Source organism: Heteronotia binoei, chromosome 15 (genome assembly GCF_032191835.1).
Source record: "Heteronotia binoei isolate CCM8104 ecotype False Entrance Well chromosome 15, APGP_CSIRO_Hbin_v1, whole genome shotgun sequence".
NCBI classification, from domain to species: Eukaryota; Metazoa; Chordata; class Lepidosauria; order Squamata; family Gekkonidae; genus Heteronotia; species Heteronotia binoei.
In genome coordinates this window covers 44,975,592-45,003,475 of record NC_083237.1, presented here as the reverse complement: position 1 = coordinate 45,003,475, position 27,884 = coordinate 44,975,592, and the positions used below count along the sequence as shown (strand labels likewise).

Here is a 27,884-nt window from a genome sequence, read left to right as displayed (position 1 = left end):
GGGAAGGGCAGGTGCTCGCAGGGGAGAACTGGGAAGTGAGCAGAGCTAAGCTTCTGTGAAAGGTCTCCACCTGGAGTCACATCCTGCTTTCCAAAGGAGTAGGATAAACAGCTGGTCGCTCAGGTTCATTACTGTTTATTAGCATTATTATTATTATCATCACTCTTACTCATTACTGGGGTTACGATTTAACTCAGCAGGGCAGGAATTCTTCTTCATGAGGGCCCCAGCCATGGAGGTGACTTCCGGTTGGAGCGCTCCCTCCTGGGAGACCAGGGACAGTTGGGAACGGAGGAAGCTCAGCTTGCTGAGAAGGTAATCCAGGCCCGAGGCCTTGTCCCTGCCAGAGAGAAAGGGGTAAGGGAGAAAAAGGACACTCAGCAACTCTGACAGCCTGCCACCCTGAATCTTAACTGACAGAAAGTGGTTCTCCCATAGTCCCTGATATCTTTTATTCTGCCCACCCACTAAGGAACTCAGGCTCCCGCTCAGGGCCGGCCCTGCAACTAGGCAAACTAGGTGATTGCCTAGGGTGCCAGCCTTTTGGAGGTGCCAAATTGGGTGCCCCTGTGACTTGGTGATGTTATCAGTATGGGAGGGGTCAGAAGTTAGCCTTGCCTTGGGTGAGAGACAGTCTAGGACCATTCCTGCTCTCGCCTCTTCCATTTTATCCATACGATGCCCCTGTGAGGCAGGTTAAGCTGAGAGAGAGTGATTGGCTCAAGGTCACCCGGTGGATTTCATGGCAGAGCAGGGATTTCTCGGCAGCCCTAGTCTGACCCTGTTAACGTACCCTAATGTCCACTTTTCTGCCTGCTCCTTTTCGCCCCTCCCTGGCACCACCAAGTTCCACTTTGCCATGCTCCCTATGCTCCACCCCCAAAACTCCAGGGATTCCCTAACCCAGAGCTGGCTACTCTAACCGGAACTCTGGGTGGCCGCACTGGGGGCATGAGGCCTTTGTAATGCAAAGAAGTTGGCCTTTAATGGACCACCTTTCTCAGCTCAGACTTGGAACCTGGGAAATGCAAGTCGAGAGTCTCTGCACTTGTCTTACTGCTTCCCAACATGGTGAGGATTGTTCCCGACCTCACTGAACATCAGGCATCCGCGTGTATAATTAGAGCATGACAGCCTGTTTTTTTGCAGCATGATCTGGTGTGGAGAAGTGGGTAGGGAGGGAGGTGGATTGTAACCTTTCCGCTTCCCATCACTTCTCCCCTCTTAATTTCCCACTAAGCTCCTTCACAGTGAAGAATCAGGCTGCCGGGCTTTTAGTGCATGCATGCCTCTGGATTAGGCCCTCTGTTGCCCCAGCCTATACCTGCTAATGTGAGTAGCTCGAGATGGGTAACTGCGTTAGTCTGTCTGCATCGGTAACAGAACAGTAACCATTCTTCAGGTAACAGAACAGCTATCTGAAGAGATGAGCAGTGACTCCAAAAAGCTATAAATTGTGTTAGCCTTTAAGGTGCTACTGCAATGCCCTTTTCTACTGCTACTAATGCAGGGCTTTCCTATTAAAAAATGCAAGTACCCAAATTTTCCACTTTTATTTTTGTGGTCCCTCCTGGGGTGTGTGCGTGGCTAGGCTTGCCTCCTCCAGATTTGGAGCTCCTGGAGATTTGGGGTTGGAGCCTGGGGAGGACAGTGAGGTACAAGGCTGTAGAGCCCACCCTCCCAAGCATACATTTTCTCCAGGGGAACTGATGATCTCTGAAGTCATGTTGTAATTCTGGGGGATCCCTAGGTCCCACCTGGAGACTGGCATCCCTAGGTGGTAATAATGCTTCTGCTGCTCTGGGAAGAGAAAGGGAGCTGGGGCTTATTTTATTTTCAACTCCAGGTTGGAAAATTCCTGGAGACTGGGGAGGCCAGGTTTTGGGAAAGGGAAGGAGTTCAGCAGGGCTCAGTCCCATAAAGGCCACCCTCCAATGCAGCCATTTTTTCCAGGGGGACCAACTGTAATGCCAGGAGATCAACCTGGAGGTTGGCAGCTCTAGCCTTGGTGCTGCAAAGGAGAGTAAGGGACAGCAGCACAGGGCAAAGGGGTGCCTGAGGATCTGGGGATAGAAGAAGCAGCAGATCAGTGAGGATTGTTCTTTCGAGAGGTCCCGTTTCTTGGAAGAGTCGCGGGCTAGATAGTAAGAATGGGATACCAGGGTGGAGGGCCAGTTGATTATCTGCGCTTCGGCTGATTAAATTTGCCTACAGGAAACAAACAGTTCTAAAGGAAGAGGTGTTTAGGAGCCCCATGGCCCAGAGTGGTCATGCTGCAGCACTGCAGTCGGAGCTCTCTGTTCATGACCTGAGTTCGATCCCGGCGGAAGCTGGGTTCAGGTAGCTGGCTCGAGGTTGACTCAGCCTTCCATCCTTCCAAGGTCGGTAAAAGGAGTACCCAGCTTGTTGGGGGAAAAGTGTAGATGACTGGGGAAGGCAACGGCAAACCACCCCGTAAAAAGTCTGCCGTGAAAATGTTGTGAAAGCAACGTCACCCCAGAGTCAGAAACGACTGGTGCTTGCACAGGGGACTACCTTTACCTTTAAGCAGGTTTAGAGAGTTTGGGTCTGTTGTTGGCTATTAGCCGTAATAGCCAAATGGGACCTTTGGTTCAGTGACAGAATGCCTCTGAACAATGGTCAGACTCTGGGACAGTCGGTAGCTGAAAAGTTTTGCTAGTGGGTCTGCTTGTGGGTTTCCTTGTGGCCACTGAGCACTGTTGCAAGCAGGATGCTGGATGAGGTGGACCCAAACCGATTTCCCACTATCCTTACCTCGCTCTCACTCTCCTCTTCTCAGCGGGGCTTCTGTTGGATTTCTCACAAGCTGCCCCAAGGCTGCAACTCCGCCTCTTTCGCACAGCAAACAAGATCCTTTAAAAACCAGTTTCTGTTTGCCGCGTGAAAAAGGCAAAGCTAGTTGCAGATAGTGTGAAATCTGATGGAAGCCCTGCAGAGGAGCGTGAGAGTGAGGTAAGGCTAGTGGGAAATCGGTCCCGTTGTTCTGATCCAGCCCATTGCTGTTATGCACTGCACTCCTCCAAAGGAGCTCAGATTAAACACCACAGTGGAGAGAGTGCATTCACTTTTCAGAGGACCAGGACTTCTGCTAGGCAAAGCAGCTGTGATGATGGAAAAGGTAGTCCGGGGGAAAAAACAGGTTCTAAGTGCTTGCCCCTGACTTTTTCTCTCGCACAGATCTAACTGCCACTTAGGAGGCACTATTTAAATTGAAAGAGTCATGGGAGGACTCTATACCCTAAGGACCCTTCCTTAATCCTCAAAGCAGCTGCCTTGGGTTGCTAATTAGCTTCAGAAAAACATGGAAAATCCTAACCTGGGGATCTTTTGCATCTCATCTGATTGGGTCCTAAGTGACATTATGCTGTAAACAGGATTTCAAAAAAGGTCTAAATCCAGTGGCAGGGGGCCCTGCATGACTAATGCATGAACTGCAGGGCAGGGAAGGTGATGTCAGTGGATATGTTCTGATTTACTCACTCTGGATTGATCCTTGCCCGCTCCAGATGGTTCTTGGCACTCCAAGCTTCATCCTGAGCCAGGTGAATATTCGAACTCAGAACCTCTGCCCCTGTGTGTGTATCCAAGGCTGACTGTTTCAGATCCTGCCTCCCGGTGATTGGAGCAATTGGTAAAAAATAGAGACGGAAGGCTATAGAGCCCATCATCTAAACTGGGTGATGGTGTGGGAGGGGAAGGGTAAGATCATCATTGACAGTTTAAGCAGTTCAGGAGATGGGTGGTGTAGTCATACTCAGCAAGCATAAGAGCAGCTCTTTGAGTGGAAAGGTGGCATATAAATGTTTTTAATAAGTCTGTGGCCACTGGGGGGGGCAGTGTTGACCAGGCGTAAAGTCAATATGGAGTCTGCCACTTCAGCTGCACTCCCATCTGTCTCTCTATTGCCCCCTAGTGGCCATAAAATACAGGCTTGCAAGGGAGGGTGGGGTTTGGGTAGGAGAAGGCGGGGGACAGACCACAGCAGAGTACAGTGCCATAGATTCGACCTTCTAAAGCAGCCATGTTTTCCAGGGGAATTGATCACTGTACTCTGGAGTTGTAATTTTGGGAGATCTCCAGGTCCCACCTGGACATTTTCAATCCTAAATCTGGCAGATCTCCTGCAGTTTTCATAAGGGACTGCTAGTACAGCACACAAGTAATATATCTGCTTATGTGAAGTGATTAAGCTAGGGATGGGCAGAAATAATAGTGCCCCCCCACACGACTTTCCAAATGGGTGGTTATTGTGAGAGGCCCCACTTCCTGTATGGTCCTGACAGCTACCCAAAACTTGTGTGCCCAAACTTTAATAGGTTCCAGACAGCAGCTGTTCTACCACGATCAAGGACACAGTTTCTGGCTTCAGTCTCTGGTTCAGCACAAGGATGTGTGAATGCCTAAAAGGAATCTTGTGAAGTTGTGAAACAGCTTGGCTTATCGAGGGTTGGGAATTAAAACCTTTGCGTTTTGCATCTGACACATGTATAGTAGAGTGAGGTGATCAAACGGACCATGCCCATTTAGGGAAGCAAGCAGGAACTGAGTTTTGGAACAACTGGGCCAAAGGGTGCATGCAACTGGAAACCTAGCATAGCAGGGAAAATGCAGGGCTAGAACCTTCTACCCTGAAGTGCTGGCTTTCTCCTTGCAATGGCTTGTCTGCTTTAAAAAAAAAATAATATAGGGAGACTCATTTTTTAAAATGATAATTTCCCACCTGCCCCTTGAAGCTACTTTGATTTGTTAGGGTTCCACCCTCTGGCTCTCCTGCATGCATAAATCACACTCGAGCCTGTCCTGTAAATCCTTCTCTCGGCTTGGCTTCGCGAACGAAGATTTAAGAAGGGTGCAATAGTCCACGTCTGCTGCAGGCTCGCTGGTGGCTGACAAGACCAATGCGGGACAGGCAGGTCCGGCCACAGTGGTATTTTTTGACCGCAAGTAAGGATGCCCGTTGACCGCGGCTAGCCAACTGGGGTGGAGGAGACGAGCTTTGTTTAGGCCACCTTTTCTAGGCCCCTCTCCGTGTGGAGCAAGCAGTGCTGTCCCTAGATAAGGCTGCTTGGTCGTTCAGGGTGCTGCCGAAAAATGCTTTCGTCTCCGGGTTAGCATCAGGCGACCAATACCCTGAACCGCCTACATGCAGGATCGGGACTGCGGCTTCCAGTGGCACCTTCCACCTGCCGTTTCGCCCCTTGCCCATCGCTGCAGGACTTGATGCGTTGTGGGTTGTGTATGTGGATATGCCCTTCAGGCCTGCGCAGAGGAATTTTTTAGGTGAAGCGCAGTGTGCGCGGTACTGGCTCCACCCTTTCACCTGGGGGTCATCTGCCATGGCCCAGTAAGCCGGGACGCCGGCAGCGAGTCCTCCAGGTGGTAGGTGTTACATTAACGAGCTCTATCTGCCCGGGTTTGATGTTAGAGTTTTCCTTCTCTTAGGCTGGCGAGGTTGGTGGGCCCAGCCTGCCCATCCGGTTATACCGCCAGACAATTCGGTTGCACCATGACGTAGCAAACTCTGTGAAAAACGGGGGGGACCAGCGAGAAGGTGTTGCTACGGATGCAGTAATGCAGGAGAGGCCATTGCAGTGACCATCTGCCAGGCATAGCCAGACAGTGACCGTGCGGCGTTCACTACACCGGGAGAGGAGAGGCTATGTATTGCGCATACACTTTCCCTGGGGGGGGTAGGATACCCAGAGGGAGCCCACCCACCCCCGCACCCCCCAAATCCTTCTACTGGCTAACAAATCAGGCTTAACTCTTTAAAACGAGATACAAAGGAAGCAATTAGCTGGATCTTTTAGCTTTTTTCCTTTAGCTTTTACCTAACAAAAACAGATGGTGCTGCTATGGCTGCTTCAAAAGGAGGATATTAAGGATTTATTGGCTTGGATCCCGTGTTCCACATTTGCTCCAGTCACCTGGCACAGCTTGCTTCCTCAGCTGCTCGCGCTTCCCATTTGCTCAGGATCAAGAGTTTTCAGTGAGTTTTCAGCCCAAACTGCCGGCAAAGGATATGAACCGTAGTGTGGCTGGAGCAAAGAGCGTGCAGCAAACATTCACAGGTTTCCAAGTGTTATTATTCATAGTAGTATTAATGCTTCACATGCAGAGCTTTTTTTGTGGCAGGAACTCCTTTGTATATTAGGCAACACACCCCTGATGTAGCTAATCCTCCAAGAGCTTACAGGGAGGGCTATTAGTACCGGGCTTACTGTAAACTCCAGGAGGACTGGCTACATCAGGGGTGTGTGGCCTATTAGGCTATGGAGTTCCTGCTACAGAAAAAAGCCCTGTTCATTTGTAATTAGTTGATACTAGGGGTTGCCACTCTCTCTGGTTGGGGCCTGGAGATCTCCCAGAATCAGAACTCATCTTGGCAACAGAGATCAATTCTCCTAGAGAAATTTTATTTATTAAAATAGGCTTTTATACCGCCCTCCCCGCGTGCAGGCTCAGGGCGGTGCACAACAAAATTCTATAAAATACATGTAAAATCATATAATCTAAAATGGCAGCTTTGGAGGGAAGACTGTATGGTTGACCATAGATTCTAGGTGAAATCAGTCCCTAAGCTCCCCCTTCCATAGGCACCACCCCAAATCGGCAGGGATTTCCCAGGCTGGAGCTGCCAGCCCTGAACTTGATGCTCACAGCCACCCCTCAAAGCATGATGCCTGAAAGACCATTTAGTAAATTTTTAAGGCTCAGCAAAAGTTTCTCCCATATCCCGAACCTTGCAGACACAGGATTGGGACCCCAGACCCAAACTGTGCACTCTATACAGTGTATTCAACAGTGTAAAATCAGCCTTTTATTAAGGGTTTATGGAAGTTTGGCATGAGAATGCCCACAGTTGAGATTAAATCTTAGCCCGCATCACTGAGGGACAGGGCCAACTACGGTAGCTGGCCCACAGCCCCTCTGGGGCTAGGAGGCTGCCTCCTTTTTATTGGGGCCAGGGGAGGGAAGGGAGCCTGGGGTTGGCATACTCTGAGAATCACAGTACCATTATCTTCTTCTGCAAACGCTGGCAGCTGGGGCACGTGCCCAAGGGTGGGGTCCTCTGCTTTAGCTCCTCCAAGATGGGGGCCACCGCGTTCTCAACCATCTGCCGTAGCATCTCAGTGTTCACAAAACTATAGCTATGGGCAGAGATGCAGGAGAGGGTGGGAGAAGAGAAAGGACACCATTTAGACAGATATAGACACTGCTTGTCCCCTCCCTCCACACCTATGATGAAGGTTTAGCCTGCGCCAGAAAAAGGGTTCTTGTTAGGGCATGAACGAAACCAAAGTCAGGACTTTTGCCAGCCCATGGTCCGAGTGCAATGGACTTACAGAAGTGTGGCTATTTTGCATTGAAAACTGAGTTCTTTTAGTACAGACCCTGGCCATGAGCTTTTGAAGAACTTTGTGTTGGTTGGTGGAAAAGAACAGTTGGGAGGGAAGATCAAAGTACAATAGGAGGATGCAGTGGGGAGGGACATTAGGAGGCACAGGATTGGAGGGAACCTGAAGGAGGAATAAGGCATGCAATGAGGACTAGAAATGCAATCTTTTAAAAGATGAAAGTCAAGATTTTCAAGAATGCAAAGCCTATCCTAAAAAGGTAAAGGTAGTCCCCTGTGCAAGCACTCTGGGGTGATGTCACAACATGACGTTTTCACGGCATACTTTTTATGGGGTGGTTTGCCATTGCCTTCCCCAGTCATCTACACTTTCCCCCCAGCAAGCTGGGTACTCATTTCAGAAGGATAGAAGGCTGAGTCAACCTTGAGCTGGCTATCTGAACCCAGCTTCCACTGGGATCGAACTCAGGTCGTGAGCAGAGAGCTCGGACTGCAGTGCTGCAGCATGACCACTCTGTGCCATGGGGCTCCTAAGCCTATCCTAGTTACGTGCTGTTAGCCTGTTTTGATGATTCAGCATCAGCCAGCCTGGGGAGGGGGGAACCTCATGGAAGCAATTACTCCTGTAAGCAATGCATCATCAGACTGACTCACTGACATACTCCAGTCTGAGCACATTGATTTTAGTGCATAGACTGCAGTAAGTCTGCATGGGATTCCACTGTCTGGGTGGAAGTATATGTTGCGTTAAATTCCACAATGTCTTTAACACTCTTTCCCCTCCTTTTTCCAAATATGGTGGCTGCTTTTGGGAGGGAGGGAATGGCTTCTTAATCCTTTCCTCCCCTAAATTTCTCCTGCTGAAAAACACTACTCACTTTTAATCCCTCTGCAGGAAACTTCCAAGATACCTTTGTATTCCCCCACCCCACCCCCGGCAGATTAAATGTGGCCCATTGACCTCTTATTCCCCATTCCCAGCAGAAAACTGACAGGGGAGGAAGGGATTAAAGAACTTTTTGTATCCCCCCACCCCACCCCATTCTCTCTCTTAGAAGGCAGCAATCTTTTAAAAATGTCCTTAGAAGTTTTCCAGACAAGACAAACACAAAAACCATTAAACAAGAACAGTAATTTAAAGTGAGTCATACAAACTACTACAGTAAGTCTATGCCCATTATCTAATTTACTACTTATTTAAGAAAGTAGTAAATTAGGCAGTAAATTTACTTAAGTAAAGCCATTACCTAATCTTTTAAAAGCAAGATGGACAAAAGTCATTTTAAGTACCTTGGCAATTCTAATTGCACAAAAAGAATCCACCCTTGAAGAAATCAATATCAGGACTTCCATTAATGTCTTTTAAAATTATTCCAGAACTTAACCAGATAAGATCACCAAAGAATAGGGAAGAACTGGTGAATCACAACTTTGTAGTAGAAAAGAGCAAGAGTCCAGTGGCACCTTAAAAGACTAAAAAAAATTGTGGCAGGGCATGAGTTTTTGTGAGTCACCTAGTGTCATTATAATGTTCACATGAGGAACTGTTTGCATACACTTTGCAGAGACTGGAGAAAGAATCTGCTGCTATCTCTGGAATTGTGCACAGAATCAGAGAAACCAAACCAGTGCTCCATAAACTCAGTCCAACTTATTTCCACGCTAGGACACCTTTCTACGGTCCATTCTTCTTCCACAAACAATTTGCAAGCAGAGTGAAATTGTGACTTTCCATGGCCACATAAAAAAATCTAGTAGTGTCCATTCTAATAGGCAAGCTCTTCTGCATTTGATGGGAAGCTAACAGCCAAACTAGATGTTACAGTGTCTGTGGGTCCGACCCATGGAGGATAACAACACCATCTTAGAGATGAATTTGGTCATTTTAAAATGCTGCAACAGCCTGATCCTGATCAGGCCAACAGCAGGACCAAGCAATCTTGCTTCTCCCCTGCATCTTTGCAAGTACCAAAACAGCCATGGGAGGAGGGTATTTTGGAAAAGGGGGGGGGAGGGAAGCGAGATTGCCAGATCCTGCCACACCAGCATTTTTAGTGGCTGAATTCATCTCTGAAATGGTGTTGGCGTCCATGAGTCAGACCTGTGGCCAATGTACCATCTAGTTTGGCCTTAAATCTTGTTCAGCAAAGGTTCTGCTACCCCCTGCAACTGTCTCTCTACATTTTGCTCCATTTTATATCCCTTTATAACCTAAAGTAGTAATTTCCTGTTTGCTCATAGCATTTCTGAACCTATCCTTTTTTTAATCAGCAATTGTTTCCTGGTGAAGAGGGCCTTGCTTACTTTTTTTTAGTCTCTGAACCCAAGGTAATGGCTCTTTTGTTTTGTTAAAAATTACCATAATTGCACAATTGGGAAATCAGAACTGCTTTTGAAAGAAAGCATAAGCGCTTGCCTTGGTTTGGCTGCAAAGAGGAAAGCAGTAATTAGCACACACATGTGTAGGCACACACAAGAACACTACAGCAAGAAAAAAAGAGAGAAATACTAATTGAGCAGATACAGGAAACAGCCCAATTTAAAAAGACGAAAACATAAGTAATGCTTAGCCCATCCAGTGTGTGCAGACAGGCTGGCTTATCCACTGCATGGTAAGCTTTTTTCTTTTTTAAAAAAATCACTACAAATCAGATGTGAATGAAGACAGAAGAGCAGGGCAGACATCAAATGCATTGGATTAGCTCTGGAGTATATAAACAGATCCAAGTGGGCAGCTGTGTGGGTCTGAGTATATAAACATAACCTTTCTTCACACCTTGGCCTAATCCTGAGACAACTGGTATGACCCATCTACACCCCTGTATCCCTGAAATGAATACCTGGCACATCGGGAGCAGCTGGCAGGGTATTTTTCAAGTGTGTCTGGGGTCTTGAATGCAGAGAGGTGCTGGGACACATCTTCCAGGAATGGCTTCACTTGCTGGCTGAGGTCTTCCGCCTGTACTTGCCGCTGTAAGAAACACAGTTTCTCCTAAAGGGGTGAGGAAAATAAGGATGCCATGAAGTTCATCCAAGCAAGTGGAGGAAACTGTGACAGGTAAGATCTTACCTCCCTACATGCTTGTACAGCAGAGGTCCCAGGTTCAGCCCACAGCCTCTCTAACTGATGGGGCTGCTGCCAATCAGAGTCAATTATGTGGTACTGATGTGTACTGATAAGCACAAAGTCGCTTCATATGGATACCAGAATCGGGCTGGCAACTGAGATAGAGGGGTAGGGACTCTGGCACATTCCTTGCACCCAGAAATTCGACCCTGAATGGTACCCTCAGTCAAAAGATCAGGTGCTGAGGAATAATTCCAGAGGTGGTACTTGTATTCAGTGCTAAAAGCAGTTGTTTGGAGTGGGGGTGGGTTGGTCAGGATTGGGGCTGTGGTATAAGAAGAGGGGAATTAACCATTTGCCTCTGTACTATTTTGCTGATCCAAACACACTACTACTACTACTAATAATATGGCATTGTAGTATAGCTATGAGATCCTAAGATTGTCTGTCAGCCTAAGTTCCAACTCTTTTAGTGTTATCCACCACTAAGTAGTATGTGAGGCACACTCACAGAGCTCTCATACAGCTACTAAATTCTTGCAGGTGGCTTTAAGCCCTTTTTAAAGTTCTTGGGGGATTTTAATCCTGAGACAGCTGGTGTGACAGAGCGGTTAGTGTTGGACACAACCTGGATAAGGTTGTCAGCTCCAACCTGGGAAATGTGTGGAGATTTGGGGATATAGTGTGGAGAGGGCAGAGTCTGTGGAGGAGAAGGAACTCGACGGGATGTGGTGGCACAAAGGGTGCAATCACACGAGATTTCGCCTGACCTAGCTGTAACTCCCATCCGGATTTAATGTGCACAGTCACAGACGCACATCTGCCCCTTGAGTCCCACCCGTACCTACCTTGTCTTAGGGCAGGCTGGGATTGGATTAAATAGATTAAACCTCTAAAATGTATGTAGGATGCATTTCCCGACTGCCTGAACAGCCGGGTGCGCACTGCAAATACATGAGCAGTCTGAATGTTCCTCTTGTGCGTCTGCAGCCCGTGCCTCTCCTGGCAGCAGGATGGGGGCTGTATGAATGCCGCAGCACAGATCAAAGAGAATAGGCTTTTTCAGAGCCAGGATACTGCTGCGCCACATCTCTCGTATGATCCCACCCAAAGTCTGCTGTTTTGTCCAGGAGTACTGATTTCTGTCACAGGGCTGGCCCTATGGTCTGCAACGTCCCAGGTAGACCTGCCGCCCACCACCCCTCCACTCCCCCCCCAGTCTCCCGTTGCGGTGGCAACGAGGGGAAGACAGCAGCGATTTGGGGAGGGGACGGAGGCAGCAAGAAGCAGCAGCAACGGAGAAGACAACAGCAATTTGGGGCAGGGAGGGCAGGGAAGGAGGCAGTGAAAAGTGGCAGCAATGAGGCGGAGACACCAGCGATTCAGGGCGGGGAGGGAGGGGAAGGAGGTGCGGAGAAGCGGCAGCAACAGGGGAAGACAGCAGCGATTCAGGGTAGGCAGGGGAAGGAATTTTTTAAAACAAAAAGGTGAGGGCATCTATTTGGCGCCCCTCCAGGGCCGGCGCCCTAGGCAAATACCTAGTTTGCCTAGTGGAAGAACCGGCCCTGCTCTGTTGTCTGGAGATCAGTTGTGATTCCAGGAGAACTACAGCCCCCACCTTGAGGCTTGCAACACTACCTAACCTCGAGGCTCAAGCCTCCATTGGGCATGAAACTCACTGGCAGACTGTAGGCCAATCAGTTGTTCCTTTGCTCACAAGGTTGTTGGGAGAGGATTAGAATGGGGTGAATGATTAATCCTTATGGGAAGGGCGAGATAAAAATGGACCAAATATGTACGATAATCATAATTACGATCTCTCACATCGCGTGTAGTTGTAGATAACAGAGGGGGAAGTCTGAGAGCAGGCCACCTAGTGAGCTCATGGCAGAAAAGAGAGCCCAAACAAGGACTTCCTGGAGAGCAGCTCAGTCAGTCCTTATTCATGCGCCAGCACTACAGGCATTACAAGGCAGGGTCATGTGATGAAGTTGACTCTGAGAACACTGTACAGTTGCCAACCCTCAGGTGGGACCTGGAGATCTCCTGGAATTACAACTGATCTCCACGCCACTGAAATCAGCTCCCTGAGAGAAAATGGCTGCTTTGGAGGATGCACTGTGATTCCCCAATGAGATACATCCCCTCCCCAACTCCCCACCACCCCCAGGCTTCACCCCCAAATCTCCAGGAATTTCTCAACATGGAATTGGCACCTATCCAAAAGCCTGACTTTCTTTTACTATACCACAAAATCTAAATTTCAGGAGAAAGCAAATGTAACTTGTACAGAGCAGTGAGGAGGGGATGGGAGGGGGTTTCACTACATGCCTGGTCCTCTCCAGGGTGAAAGTCTGAGCAACCGTGATGCTGTAAGGTTGCGGTACAGGTAGCACCTGTAATGTCACCAAGAGAATGCCATACTCCACACACACCCCCAACTGCCAGGAGCAATTTATTTAATATTTTTAAAATTAATAAGGTAATGTATGTATGGATTGAAGTGATACTTCTAAAAAGTCTCCCAGTATGCCTGAAACAGGGATTGAAGAGCAAGATTAACAGCTGAGCAGTACCAGATTTGCTCATGCACATCTGCCGTTTTGCTTGCAAAGCCTGGAGGAATGCTGATTTCTCTCTGTAACTAAGGAACATACTGTGAGCTCCCTTTTTAGATTATATCATTGTTCCTCCTTAAGTGTCTGGAATAAACTGTTTGGGCAAAGCTGCGTACCATCGACACACTATGCAGTTTGCACAATTTGATTTGAGAACAGCAGAACTCGAACTGAGTGAAAAAGGCTTTTGTTGGGAACTAAAACCTGTAGCAAATTAAGTGAGTCAGTAAGGGCAGAGAGACAAGGATTGGAGACATATTAAGAGGCTGACTAAAAAAGACTTTTTGCTCCTAGCTGCAGGGATCCCGATGGACATCGTCTAATTTTTTCAGCAGAAAATGTCAAAAAACATTTTCTGATTTTTATTTTGCAATGCAATTTATTTTAAAACATTCCCAGGCTTTTGTTCAAGGTAGAGAAGTCTGTCTGCAGCAAAGGCAGGGCTTTTTTTGAGCAGGAACACACAGGAATGCAGTTCCAGCTGCCTTGTCATCTGGGGGTGTGGCCTATTATGCAAATGACTTCCGACTGTGTGAAAATATGGCAATATCAGGGGGTGGCCTATTACGCAAATGAGTTCCTGCTGGGCTTTTCCTACAACCCTTGTGTGAATAATGGTGCTGTCAGGGGGTGTGGCCTACTATGCAAATGAGTTCCTGCTGGGCTTTTTCTACCAAAAAAAAGCCCTAAGCACAGGCCCTGTCATGAAATGCTGATTATACCTATCTGGAGACTCTTGTTATAGTGCCCGTTTTGGAGGATGACTGGGCATTCACATGACTCTGGGAAGTGATATTGTGTATTTCAGGAAGTGTGGCGGTGACACCCACATGGTGTAGTGATTAGGATATCAGACTAGGCTATGAGGAGATCCAGGTTCAAATCCCTACTCCACCATGGATGCTTGCTGGATGATTATAGGCTAGTGATTCTCTCTTAGGCTAACCTACCTTAGAAGGCTGTTGTGAGGAGTGGGAACAATGGGCATTCTCCTAAGCTCCTTTGAGGAAAGGTGGGATGGAAATATACCAAATAAGTAGCAGCTTCAAAGAAAGTAGTCCCACACCCACATGTCCATTGCAGCCCTGAATGCTCTGCTCTCTCACCTCCAGAAGCACAGAATTTTTCTTGAGCAAGTTGGTCTTAACTTCAGCATCCTCAACAGATTTTGTAACTTTTCGGCACCTCTCCTGTGGGGACAAAAATGGGGGGGAGGGGGAGTTAGTGGCCCGTCAGCAAAATAAAAGGGAATGAATGGAAGTGAAGGACGTTATTCATTTTCATTGAATCACCTAAATCCCACCTCCACAGAACTCTTTGTTTTCCACATTCTTTTTCTTTTAATGGCACATTGGTTTTCAAGTATCATGGGATTTAATTCGAGGAGGAGGTGGGCAGATTCTATTTGCACCAGGCCTCTGGTGGCTCTCCTGCATCCATGGCAACCAGCAAAAACAACCTTGCCTGTTTCGGCCCACTCCTTGCTAATTCACACACAGGGACGTCACTCTAACATTCAGCGACGAGGGATGTATTTCTGCTGAAGTCTGCAGATTGAAAAGATTTGGCCATGCCACCAACCCTGTAACCCACCTACCGCTCTGCACCGGAAGAAATACAGGTTGGATAATTTAACATATAATTAATATTACTCAGTGTGCAGCAAAAGCAAATGGGCTACTTAATTATGACCCAGAAGCTGAACTGATACTTGTGAAGCAGCTTACAAATCTGTTAAGAACAGATAACAGTCGCCCAGTCTGGTGTATGGATCAGAGACCTAGAGTGAGCCAGGTTCAAGTTTTGTGGTAAACTTGGGCTGGTTACTGTCTCTGAGCCTCACAACATTGTGAGGGGAGAATCTGACACTCTGAGGGAGGGAAGGATAAAAATGTGACTGATAGAAGGTCATTCAAACAACACCATGCCTCATACACAGCAACAAGCCACAGGAGCATAAATCATGAGATAGTAAAATATTCACAATATAATTCACATACCAAAAAGGCTGCATAAAAAGCAACAAAGGTTGGTAAAATTATTATAGCCAAAAGACTGAAATAAAAGATGGGTAAAAATATTACAGCACACGTATCGAATTTTGTTTGCCGGGCAAACAGAAATGGAGAGTGAGCTCCAGCCCCTTCGGGGAATATGGCTGAGAAAGTTCTGCTTCCCACGTTCGAATTCCTATCGCACCATGAAGTTTGCTGGATGACCTTGGGCCAGTCACGCTCCTAGCATTCACCCTATGGGCACAGGCAGAGAAAGAAAGGCCTCCAAGGGAGACTGTTGCTGATGAGCGGGTTCATGTGGGATTCAGCCGCTTGAAATTTAATTTGAAGACAAAGGAGATGGACATGATGAAACAGGGGAAATATGCATGATAAGCGCATTATTTATAAGCTTCAAGGCATCGTGCCATGATATTCAGACATAATAGGTTCCTCATGCTAATTCCCCCTGCTTGTAATATTCAGTCTTATTATGAGTTCATCCCTCTTGCCTTTAAATTATTACTTAATTCGCAATTCAAAAGGAGATGCCTTTGAGCTTATGTGCTGTTTTGGCAGTTAGCAGTCAGCAGAGCAGGCAGTAGGCATCTGCTGTTGCCACATACTCCATTGATAGCCAGAGTTTCCTCTAGGCTTCAGTGATGTAATGGTTAGAGTGCCGAGGCAGGATTGAGAAGATCCGGATCCAAATCCCCACACTGCCATGGACCTTTGCTGGGTGACCTTGGGCCAGTTGTTATCCCTTAGACTAATCTGCCTCGCTGTGAGGGGAAAAGGGAGGAGGACAGAACTATGTCGTAAGCCTCTCTCCCATTTGGGAGAAAAGCAAGTTGCAGATATCCAGGGCCATTTTTTTTAGCAGGAGCTCCTTTTCATATTAAGCCACACCTCCTTGATGTAGCCAATCCTCCTGGAGTTTACAGTGGGCCCTGTACTAAGAGCCCCATTAGCTCTTAGGAGATTGGCTACATCAGGGGTGTGGCCTAATGTGCAAAGGAGTTCCTGCTATAAAAAAAGCCCTGCAAATATCTAAATGAATACATACATTTATCTGGGGCTTTTGTAAATGTAATTGTAAATGTTTCTGGAGCTGCTCTGGCTGCTGGTAAATATGAAACATGAGGCTAGGTGTTGTGACACATGACGCACAACGTATACAAAAGGAAAGAGAAGCTTGCCCTGTCTCCTAGGCAACACACTTCTTCCTTTCTGATTCCAGCTTATCTGGGTTCTCTTGATGCCAGCTGTGGCATTCCTGGGTCAGCCATTTCTAATTAGTTCTTGTGTGTATATATGGGTACTTAAGTACCGTGTTTCTCTTTGCAGTCAAGTCTGTTACTCACTCCTATTCATTTTATTATTTGAAGGTTGTTATCTCAGAACTATACTATTACTATAAATTAAAAATAAAAATCAGCAAGAGCTTCAGCTACAAAGAGAAAAGCAGTATTCAACATGCCATGCCCACAACCCCAAACAATGCCCCAAAAGAACTAGTAGGTAATTATGTGAAAAAGAGGATGGAGAGAAACGAAATGCATGGAAAGACTGAACCTTTGCTGACCAACTTACTTCCTAATGAACGTACAGTAGATATTACCTTTCGGGACAGGCAGTTGCTGGATTTTCATTCAAAATATTGCACAGTATCTAATGTGGTATGAAACTCTAGTTTCAATTCCGCTTGCCCTTGACTGCAAGAAAGCAGTGACTGAGGAGGATAAAAGTGTGCTGAGAAACCAGCCCATACAAAAAGCAACATTGGAAGAGATTGTGGTTCAAGGCAGAAAAGAAGGTGGTTAACATCTCCTGCCATGAACGAATTCCATGTCTAAACTGGGAGCACCCTGTGCTGTACAGGTACATTGGTATGGACCAGATCCATGCCTGGATGGGAACTCCGTGGAAGCTGACTTTACATGACAGACTGGGCAGCTCGACTCCTGAACCTGACTCAAGCAAGTTAAGGCACCCTCAATGCTCACCCTGAGTTGAGTGCAGTACTCCTCCAGGTCTTTGGCCTCCTGTCTGCGCTGGTCCAGGTTTTCGCACAGCACTGAGCACTCACCCTGCATACAGAGAGAACAGAAAGGGAATGGCTGAGAGGGCAGCCTGTCCCAAAGAAAAGCTAACATGAAGAGGCAGCCATCTCACCCAGTCCAGCAACTGATTGTGTGTGTGTAAAGTGTCATTGAGTCTCAGCCAACTTACGGCAATGCCATGAAAGTTTTCAAGGCACGAGAATAACAGAAGTACTTTGCCATTGCCTTCCTCTGCATAGAGACTCTTGAATTCCTGGTGGTCTCCCATCCAAACACTAAGCAGAGCCAACCCTACTTAGCTTCGGAGATCTGACAAGATTGGGCTAGCCTGGGCCATCCACTAGGGTTGCTAATCCTCAGTTGGCGGCAGGGGATCCTCCGGTGTGGAGGCCCTCCCCTTGCTTCAGGGTTATCAGAAGGGGGGGCAGTTTGAATGTCTGCTGAGCACTCCATTATATCCTATGGAGACCAGTCCCCATAAGGTATAATGGAGAATCAATCTGTATGTATCTGGGGCTTGGGGGGGGGGCTGTTTTTTGAGGCAGAAGCACCAAATTTTCCACATAGCTCCTGGTGTGTCACCTCAACCCCCCTCCCAGTTTAAAAAATATTGGCCTGGGGGTTCCAATTCTATGAGCCCAAAAGAAGGTCGCCCCATCCTCCATTATTTCCAATGAAGGGAAGGCAATTAAAAGGAGTGTGGTCCCTTTATATGTGATGGCCAGAACTCCCTTTGGAGTTCCATAGTGCTTGTCACAACCTTGCTCCTGACTCCACACCCAAAGTCCCCAGATATTTCCTGAGCTGGACCTGGCAACCCTAGCCAGGGCAAATTCAATTCACCCTTTTTAAAATGAAAAAGCAGATCTTGATCGTGGATACATGAACGCATGGATCCATACGTGCCTTATATTTTATGTTGTGATTGGTCCATTGGGTCAATAATTGTCTACTGGGACTGGCAACAGCTCTCCGGGGTCTCAGCCCCGTGGTCTTTCTCATCATCTCTAACCCGATCCTTTGAACCAGAGATAAGAGAGACTGAACGTAGGACCTTCTGCATACTAAGCAGATGCTCTATTGCTGAGCTGTGGTCCCTCCCTGATCTCTTGTGTCACATTAGCTGAACCACTGAAACTTTACTAGTGACTCTTAGTTTAGGGAGTCTGTTAATTTTTCACTCCCTTCTTCAAAGCAAAAGTCACACCACCTGTGGAAAAACAAGCAGATTTAAATACAGCCAATATATATATTTTTTAAAACTCCAGGATCTGAAATCCAACCTCATGCCTTTAAACCAAAATTATCAAATTAGATCCCATGTAATTACCTTTGGGCTTTAGCACAGATCCTTCTGTGGCAGAAATTCCTAACTGTAAGAGACCTAGCTGGGGATATCAGAAAGTGGTGGGTGGAAGGGGTGTGTTTAAAACTGTTCAGGATATCCTGGATGAGAGCAGCAGAACACCAGACACCTACTTACCCTTTATATAAACATTATCGCTAGCATATAAAGTGAGGGCACCAAGTGGAGGGCTTAAAGGGGTCTGTGAGGGACAAGACAGGATGAAGGTACTGGTGTAGTATGAGTGTGTACCTTGGCGATGCTTAAACTGTGGTCTTGGGTGTAAGTTCCTGTGGCCCTTGAGTCCTCTTAAAACAACAGACGACTATGCAGCAGAGTCAAAGGATGCTCTCATTGTTTGACGTTTCCCCAGAGGCAGAAAAGGCAATCTGCTTCCCAGCAGACATTCTGAAAGTGAATGGCGGCTTTTCTCTGCCTCAGTACAAGGAGCAGCTGCAGCACAAAATCCGAAGGAAACTGTGAATGTCTTTGCATTTCCCTACTGGGAGGTGATATCCTTAAGAAGGGCCAAAGTGTTGTAATAGGGAAGAACCTGCTTAGGAAGCGGGAGAGTGAAGGTGAAGCCAGCTACCAAAAAAACCCCCCAATAACAACTGGAGAGAGGTTAAGGTTCATGGTGGAAAAGAGGATGATTGGCCTCTCCTTCTCAGAATGGGCCTCATGTCCAAACTGGAAGCACCTGGGATTGTGAAGGTAAGAGGATGGGATGGATGGGAGCACCATGGAATGGGTGGGAACTCTACAGAAGTTGCTCTGAGCCTTCTGTAAGAAAGAAAATGGGAGAGATGTGCTAACGGTAACCTGTGGATCCTAAGGAAGTAGTGCTCATTTTAAAAAAAACCCGCTTCCAAGAACAGTGCATCCACAAAAGGACAAGTGGCTGCAAGTGGCATTACATGACAGACTGCGGGCAGCTCATCTCCTGAACTTCTCTTGGTGTGAACAAGGTATTCATCCCGCTCACCTTGAGCTGAGTGCAGTACTCCTCCAGATCTTCAGCTTCCTGCCTGCGCTGCTCCAGGTTTTCGCACAGTGCCTTGTACTCATTCTGCGCACAGGGAGAGCAGGAGGGGAGTGGCTGAGAGGGCAACTTTTCTCAAATGAACGCTAATGTCAAGAGGTGGCCATATTGCCCCAGACAAACATCCCTACTAACTATACAATGTGTGTATCCTTGTGTAAGTCAACTGTATGTGTGCTGGGAGTTCCCTGTTTGAAACTGAATCCCCTGGTGTGTGAGAGCCTGATTCAGATTGGGACTGCAGTGGTGCACAGGGAAGGAGGCTTAGTGTTACCAACTTCAAGATGGGGTTCTTCTCGAATTACAACAGAGATCAATTCCCCTGGAGAAGGTGGACATACCATAGAGACAAGAAGCATTGAAAAGCCTAGGACATATGAACATATATGAACATATGAAGCTGCCTTATACTGAATCAGACCCTCGGTTCATCAAAGTCAGTATTGTCTACTCAGACTGGCAGCAGCTCTCCAGGGTCTCAAGCTGAGGTTTTTCACACCTATTTGCCTGGACCCTTTTTAGTTGGAGATGCCAGGGATTGAACCTGGGACCTTCTGCTTCCCAAGTAGATGCTCTACCACTGAGCCACCGTCCCTCCCCTAAACATCCTATCTCCCCAAGCTCTGTCTCCTCTCCAACTGTGCCCTCCCAGGCACCACCACCAAATATCCAGGTAGCTTCCAAGCTGGAATTGGGGCCTGGAGTTCTCCTGGTATTACAGCTGATCTCCAGATGACAGAGATCAGTTCTCCAGGAGAGAATGGCCACTTTGGATGGAGGCTGGTCTCTGTGGCATTATATCAAAATGAGGTCCCATTCCTTCCCAAACCCCAGGCTCCAACCCAAAAATTTCCAAACCTGAAGATGGCAACCCTAAACCCTAGGCTTACCATACCATTTTTCTGATCCAAAAATGTCTTGGGGGGCTAAGATTTGACCTGTTGAGCAGGACTGGATTTACATGTTTTTTGAGGGGGGCAAAATTAAAAAATGACACCCCCTTATGAGCCCATTCTATCTTATGGGACCATAGAATAGAATGGACTCCATACCCAATTTGGCGCCCCTCCTGGCGGCGCCCCGGGCAAGAGCTCCCTCTGCTCCCCCCTAGATCCAGCCCTGCTATTGAGGATACTTACTCATGGGCTACACACAGGGCCACCACCAGAGTTCTTGGTGCCCTAGGCCCCGCCTCAGGCAGACCCCATGCCTTCCTGGGTCTGCCTGGGCGGGGACAGGATGTGGCAGGCTCCAAGGAGTGCATTTCACCATTCTGCCCCACCACTCTTGCCTTCCCAAGTTTGCACAGATCTGGGAAGGTGAGAGTGGTGGGGTGGGGTGTAGAGGGGAAGGTGGAGGCCAAAAAGAGCACATGTCGGCACGCTACCTCACTGCTTTCACCTTCCCCAGTCTGCACAGACGTAGGAAGGCGAGAGCAGCAGGGTGGGCGGAGGGGTGCACAGCAGTGCTGCTGTAGGCCAGGTGGCACTCTAGGCGGCCACCTATCTGGCTTACTTCTGCAAGCTGGCCCTGGCTACACACGTTTCCCCACTAGGACAAGTAGTGGATCCCTAGTGCTGTTTCAAGTCAGGAAAATGTCATTGGGGAGAGGCTGAAGCCTGCTCACCTCAGAGTCCTGATAAAATCTGTTCCCTCTGTGCCTGGGAATTCATTTCTGAGTACAGAATTGCCAAAGAACATCTCACCTGTGGGGAGTGGGGGGGGGCAGAGAATTGTATAATTAAACTCTCACAAGCTCTTCTGAATAAAGAGACTGTCCTTCACTTTCTAGTAGCTATATATGCTCTCGCTTTTTTTGGAAATGACAAACTTTGACGAGGTATACATTTGAAAAATATTACAATAACCCCTATCTGAATCAGCTTCTGTCCTTGGCAGTGGCTTTTATCTTTATTTTTTTAAGCAAGAGATCCTGATCACAAATCTCTTGTATCAAGCATAGCAGCATCACTGTATTTCTCCTAGTGACTCTTTTCAACCAAGGAACTTGTGAATATTTTATTACAACAAAAGAAGAGCAAAATCATCTGTGAAAAACCAAGCAACTCTTAACTACAGTAAACACATGCAAACATTTCTAAAATATGTGCAATTCAACCATATACTACTCCTACTCAAAATGATCAAATTACACCCCACACAAGAACCATCAGGTGTCAGTAAAGTCCCTTCCTATGGCAGTAATTCTTTACATCTACAAGATCCCCAGCTGGGGTTTTCAGGGAAGGGCGTGGGGGCTTTGAATTGTTCAGGATTATTTTGCAAGGGCAGAACATGCTGATGAGAACTGAAGACTGGACAGTCATCAAATTTTAACATAATAAACAATATCATTAGGATGGAATGGGTTGGATACCAACAGGGTCTGCATGGGCCTCTAAGACAAGACACTGAAGGAAACCCAAGGTGCCTGCTTGGTACGCTGGACATGGTATTTCTTTGTTGCATTGACAAATGCATCTGCTGAATTTGAATTCAGAAGTATTTAAAACATACTTCTAACTGGGAGAGGGGGAGGAATAAAAAAATGAAATTCTGCAAGGAACAAACTGACTGACGCACTCTCTCTCCCCGCAGTATTTAAGAACTAGATCCAGCTCATCCCCACAAGTGTGCAGTCTAGATCAGGGATCCCCAGTGGTTCCCATGGGTGCATGGTACCCATCCAGTGCTCTCCTGGTGCCTGTTACATTTTTTTGAAAGTGGGTGGTGCCACTGTAATTAGGGTTGCCATCGCCAGGGCTGTGTTTGGAAATACCTGGAGACTTTGATGGTGGATCCAGGAGAGGGTGGGGGTTGGGAAGGGAAGGGCCCTCAGCATGGTACACTGGCATAGAATCCACCCTTTGAAGCAGACATTTTCTCAAGGGGAGCTGATCTCTGCCAGCTGGAAATCAGCTGTAAAAGCGGGAGATCTCCAGGCCCCATATGGAGGCTGGCAACCCTACAAGGGCTTATTATTGGCTGCTGTCATTCAAATGAAAGAGGTTCCCTTGGCTGCAGCACAGGAGGACCAGCAGGACTGGCAAACCTCTGGGGTTTCCTTAGCCAGTGTATAGTTCCATTCCCCCTCCAGGCTTTCCTTCTCCCTGCCCCAATCTTTCCCCTCGGGCTTTCCTTTTGTTTCTTTTTATCCCCCTTTTCTCTCTCTGCCTTCCTCCCCTTCACTCCCCTTCTAGGATTCCTTTGCAAAATGGAGGAGTTATTGTGTTTGACTCCCACCTTCTGTGGCAGCCATTTTGGGGTGGCACTCATCACCCCCCTCAAAATTCGGAGGTGCCCACCATGGGCTCAAAAAAGTTAGGGAGGGGGCCTAGTCTACACCCTTGGCCATGTGTTGAAAGTTGGTAGGATGGTGACAGTCTCCAGACCTGCAGGTTCTGAACATGGCGGTTGACCTTGGACGTCCTCTCCTTGAGGCTGGTGATGGAGTCCTTGACTCGCAAGAGGCCGCTATTGCTCACTTCCTGCTGGAGGAGAGGGCAAGAGGGGGGTGGGTCAGATGAGTAGTCCAATTGCTCCTGCCTTTGCCACACCTTCTGGGCATGTCTTTCAACCCATGGACTTTAAAATGGTGGTGCTGGGGGATGATGAAAGGGTTGCCACCTCTGGTTTGGGAAATTCCTGGAGATGTGGAGAGCAGAGGGACCTCAGTGGGGTACAATGCCATAGAATCCATCCTCCCAAGCAGCCATTTTCTCCAGGGGAATTGATCTCTGTAATAGTGTGGAGACTATTTGTAAAAGCAGGAGATCTCCAGGGCCCATCTGGAGATTAACTATCCTAAATGGGGATCAAATAAATCCCTCTAAATGAGGGAAACTTTTTAGGGGAAAGTGTGTTAGGTAGTTAGGAGATATGTCATTCTATTATTTTCTTAGCTCCATGGAAATACATGCACCAAAAAGGGAGAGAAGAGAAAGGAAACTAAGTGTGTTTTTAAATATATTTGCATAAATTTAAGGCATACAACAATGATGCAAATGGGAGGGGGGGGTTGTCTTGTTTTGCTGCCTTCCCAAAGTGGCCATTCCATCCAGTCCTGATAGCCATGAATCCCATCTTCCAAAAGTTTAGGATTGGAAATAAATTCACAAAAGGAAACAGAACCTCAGGAAACAAGTCCTAACTGTTTAAGCCTGCTACAAAACGCCAGCCAAATAACACCGTTAGAATGTTTCCTAAAAGGCTGCAGGAAGCCACTGTTGATTCTGGAACTGAAACTGTACAGCCTCCATGTAATGTGATTCCACAGTGTGGGTCCCCAACCACGAGAGGCTAACCTATGTGTTTTGTGTCAACCCCAGCCTCACAGCAGACATCCCAGATGCATGGCAGGGAGGAATCAGCCATATCATTCTAGTTTCTGCCTTCTTAACCTGGTTTGTTTGCTATTACTCCTATACTACACTGGTCTAAATATTTAGAAGGGGACAGCTCTAAGATGTGTTGGCTGAGGGGAACGTTGAGGCTAGTGATACAGATTTAAAATGTATGAGCAGGCCAGACTCTGGTTAGGGTCCCTGCTTGATGATAATTCTAGAGGGGTAACCACGTTATCCTGCGGCAGCAAAAATAAACTGGAGTTCAGTGGCACCTCAGAAGACATATTCCAGCATAAAAGTTCCCCAATCAGAGCTCACTTCATAAGCTCTGATTCACTTCAAAAGATCCAGTGATGTGGAAATAAATTCCAGTTTATGCTGGAGTAAATTTGATTAGTTTTTTTAAGATGCCTCCAGACTCCTGTTTGCATTTTCTGCTTGAGGAAGGAGAGTTTTTGGTGGTTCTTGGAATGCCATTTTAGGGTCAAACGTTCCCTTGACACATACGTGTGTTTGCAGTTTTCACTCACCTGTTGGATGGGGTTGTCATAGTCATCCTCAGACCATATTGCCTTGACAGGGAGTGGAGGGTCCTTTCTTTCCCCAGCTGCCCCCTCTGGGGATCCCCCATCATCTGAGGGCTTGCTCTCGGTAGTGGAGTCTTCATGCTCCCCATCAGTCAGGTTCAGGAGTGAAACGTTGGTGCAGGCTGAGGAACGCTTCAAGTGGAGGTTGGGGCTTTCACTAGTCAAGTGAGGCTCAACACTGAAAAGAGAAAACGGTCCATTAGCAATGAGAATAGGATGATGTCCCTTATCTCTCTGCCTGCTACCATTCTATCCAATTCCTGCCCATCTTCCAGGGAGAGTGTGGCTACATATGTGGTTCTCCTACCCTCCATTTTATCTTTAAAAAAACAAACAAACCCTGAGAGGTAGGTTAAGCCCAGCTATGGTGCCTGGTCCAAGGTCACATAACACTGAGGAGATTCAAATCTGGGTCTCCCTGTCTTTATTGTGACAGCAGCTTTTGTGAATTAGACCCCATTATGTCAAGATAAGAAGAACCTTTCCTCTTGGCTATCAGGGCTAGCGTATAATTTCTCTGGGTCTAGTACAGACATGTAATATGTGGCTCTATCCCACATATTCAATTTCATGATTTATTAAAAATTAAAACAGATCTTAAAATATTTTAAATTTTTATGCCTGAAATTACACAAAAAGGCAGTATAATGGAAACAGGTTTGTAAACTGGACTGGGCATTCCTGGGTCCCCCATATATAGGGTTGCCAACCCCCAAGTGGTACCACAAAACAGGGGAGTACATGTTAAAGAAGTATAACCAAAACAAAACCGTGTAGAAAATTACTAAGTACAAAATAAATATCAAAGTAGGAGTCAAGTTGCACCTTTAAGACCAACCAATTTTTATTTAGAACGTAAGCTTTCGTGTGCTCTTAAGCACACTTCATCAGATGAGGAATCCAGCACAGTGAGCAAAGCCTCACATAGCTGAGCAGAGCCATACATAGCTGGTAGGCAGTGGCCCAGAACGCAACATGCTGGATTCCTCGTCTGATGAAGTGTGCTTAAGAGCACATGAAAGCTTACATTCTAAATAAAAATTGGTTGGTCTTAAAGGTGAACTTGACTCCTGCTTTGTTCAACTGCTTCAGACCAACACGGCTACCCGCTTGGATCTGAAATAAATATCGGTTTGAGTTACAAAAATGCATTGTGTGTTTAATTCTTATTCAAGTTACTGAAATTATTATGTGCAAAAATCACTCAAGAAGACCAAACAAAATACCAATTATTGAACAATTCATAACGACTTAAAATTCAAATCAAATTTCTGAACAACTTATAATAATTTTTGATTTGGACTGTCATTATACTTTGAGTGATTTTTGCACATAATATTCTGTAACTTGAGTAAGAATTAAATACATGAGACAGTTTTGTAACCAAATTTTATCTTTATTTTGTATTTAGTAAGTAGGCATGAAAAGCCTCAGCTTGAGACCTTGGAGAGCCACTGCCAGTCTGAGTAGACAATACTGACTTTGATGGACCAAGAGTGTCAGTATAAGTCAGCTGCATATGTTCATATCGTACTTTTCTACACGGTTTTGTTTTGGTTAACCCCCAGGTGGTGGCTGGAGATCTCCCAAAATTACCACTGGTTTCCAGATAACAGAGATCAGTTCCCTTGAAGGAAATGGAAGTTTTGGAGGGTGGGCTGTATGGAATCATATCCCCACTGAACACTCTCCCCTCCACATGTTCTGCCTTCCCCAGGCTCAGCCCTCAAATCTCACAAGTTTTCACAAACTAGAGTTGGCAGAGGTAGTTCCCCATCCCCAAACAACTAGTCTCCATTTCCCCTGGGCTATAATCCCCAATTAATTATCTCATTTTCAGTTATTCAGTTATAAATTTTCCTAAATCCAAAAAGATGTCAATAGACCAAGGCAGGGCATAGATGAGAATCAAGATTTCTGGGTTTCAAGATTTCTGGGTTTCAAGGGTTTGATGGGTTAAAGCAGGGCTCCCAAGCTAGTTGAGCCTCTGAACTCTTTTGGAATGTTGACGACAGCTGCTTCATGTGTGAAACGGTCCCACCACAAAATGGCTGCCTGAGACAGGGAAGCACATAGTCAAACACAAAATGGCTGCTATGGTGCTGAGACCAGTCACAAAATCCTGCTACGATGGAGGCACCTGAAAAAGTTGCCTTCTGGGATATTTTGAAGCACTTTATGTGCCAGTGTGATGTGATGAGGGAAAGCAGGACCAACTCTGCTTTGGGAAAGAAGAAAGTGAGCACCAGGGAACATATTGGTGGTTGACATGGCACCCATGGATGCCCTGTTGGGAATCACTGGGTTATGGTGGCTCAATGCACCAGATAAGATTGCTGGATTCTCAATAACACTGCAATCTTAAACACTATTATGTGGGAGTAAAGTCCCACTGAACACAGAGGGATTTTTAGCAATCATGTATAGGGATTAGGATGCAATGTTTTGGTTCCATCATGTTCTCTTCTCTTTTTCAAGAACATGGCTCTTACAATACATTACACTGAGGCGTGGGGAGAAGGATGGAGCAAAGTGGTGGACCAAGCTCTTACAGGTCTTGCATGAAGGGAATGAAGTAGCTAGAAGGAGGGCTGAGGGTATGGTAGATATGCACATGATCCAGTAACCTTGCTGAAGTTAAATAGTTCTAGTATGGTCACTGCCTAGATGGCAGGAATGCTGTTGGGGACTTGGCACAAGCCACCCTGAGTTTCATGATGGAAGAAAGGTGGGTGGGATATGTGTAATGAATGTATAATAAAAAGAATGGGTTGCTGGAATTGAGAACTCCCTGTAAGACACAGAGTACTATACATCAGAGCAGAGGCAGGCTGGGTTCTTCCATTATCCTAGAAGGGTTTCCAATATGTCTATCCATGAATTACAAGTCACATCACTGTGACCAAGCTATTTTTGAGTTGTCATGCCCACCCTGAGCCAAAATCCTTTCTACAACACCCTTCTAAAACAACAATTCATTCTCAATATGTCCCAAGCAGTGTGTTGAACTCCACCTCCACCCCTCGCCTTCCCAGGGCTCCCACCCATGGAAAGAGACGGCTTTCTTCTTTTTAGGGAAGGTCTTGATGCTGCTAGATTTTCCCAGCTGCTCCTTGCTGCTGTGAGCCCGACCCTCCACTCCTGTCGGGGTGTCTCCAGCTTCATTAATTTCCTTGGACTGCCATATGGTCTTCACCACAATATTGGCCATTGCGGGTTGAGAATCAATTTCTGGCTTCAGTGTGAATTTTCTTCTCCTGGGCCACAGGCTATATCTACCACCTCCAAGCCAACTGACACTCCAAGGACGGTTAGGCTGTCCCATCTGGTCCCCGTGACTTCACAACAGTTACCATGGTGCCTGTGATCACATGACCTCTCTCTTGCACTGTTTGGTTCTACTGCCAACATTCCATGATGTCAGTGCAGTCTTCACAGGAAGGA

General features: G+C 46.8%; 1 protein-coding gene across 1 annotated transcript; it reads right to left on the bottom strand.

Annotated features, from left to right (window-relative positions):
• Nucleotides 1-165: 165 nt before the first annotated feature.
• Nucleotides 166-27,884, bottom strand: TSKS (testis specific serine kinase substrate). Its single transcript, XM_060255230.1, has 10 exons — nt 27,485-27,884; nt 24,384-24,618; nt 22,900-22,998; nt 19,451-19,534; nt 17,064-17,147; nt 14,170-14,253; nt 10,219-10,370; nt 7,037-7,172; nt 3,502-3,626; nt 166-340 (listed from the first exon to the last, which is right to left on the bottom strand). Exons 1-10 carry the CDS (start codon nt 27,763-27,765, stop codon nt 166-168), a joined length of 1,455 nt encoding a protein of 484 aa, XP_060111213.1. The 5' UTR covers nt 27,766-27,884.

Excerpts from the sequence above, each read along its gene's own strand:
- TSKS (XM_060255230.1), bottom strand. The coding sequence starts at position 27,765 with ATGGGACAGCCTAACCGTCCTTGGAGTGTCAGTTGGCTTGGAGGTGGT. Across the intron at positions 22,999-24,383 it reads ATGACAACCCCATCCAACAG|CAGGAAGTGAGCAATAGCGG; the intron begins GTGAGTGAAAAC and ends CCTCTCCTCCAG. Across the intron at positions 341-3,501 it reads CGGGCAAGGATCAATCCAGA|GGACAAGGCCTCGGGCCTGG; the intron begins GTGAGTAAATCA and ends TCTCTCTGGCAG.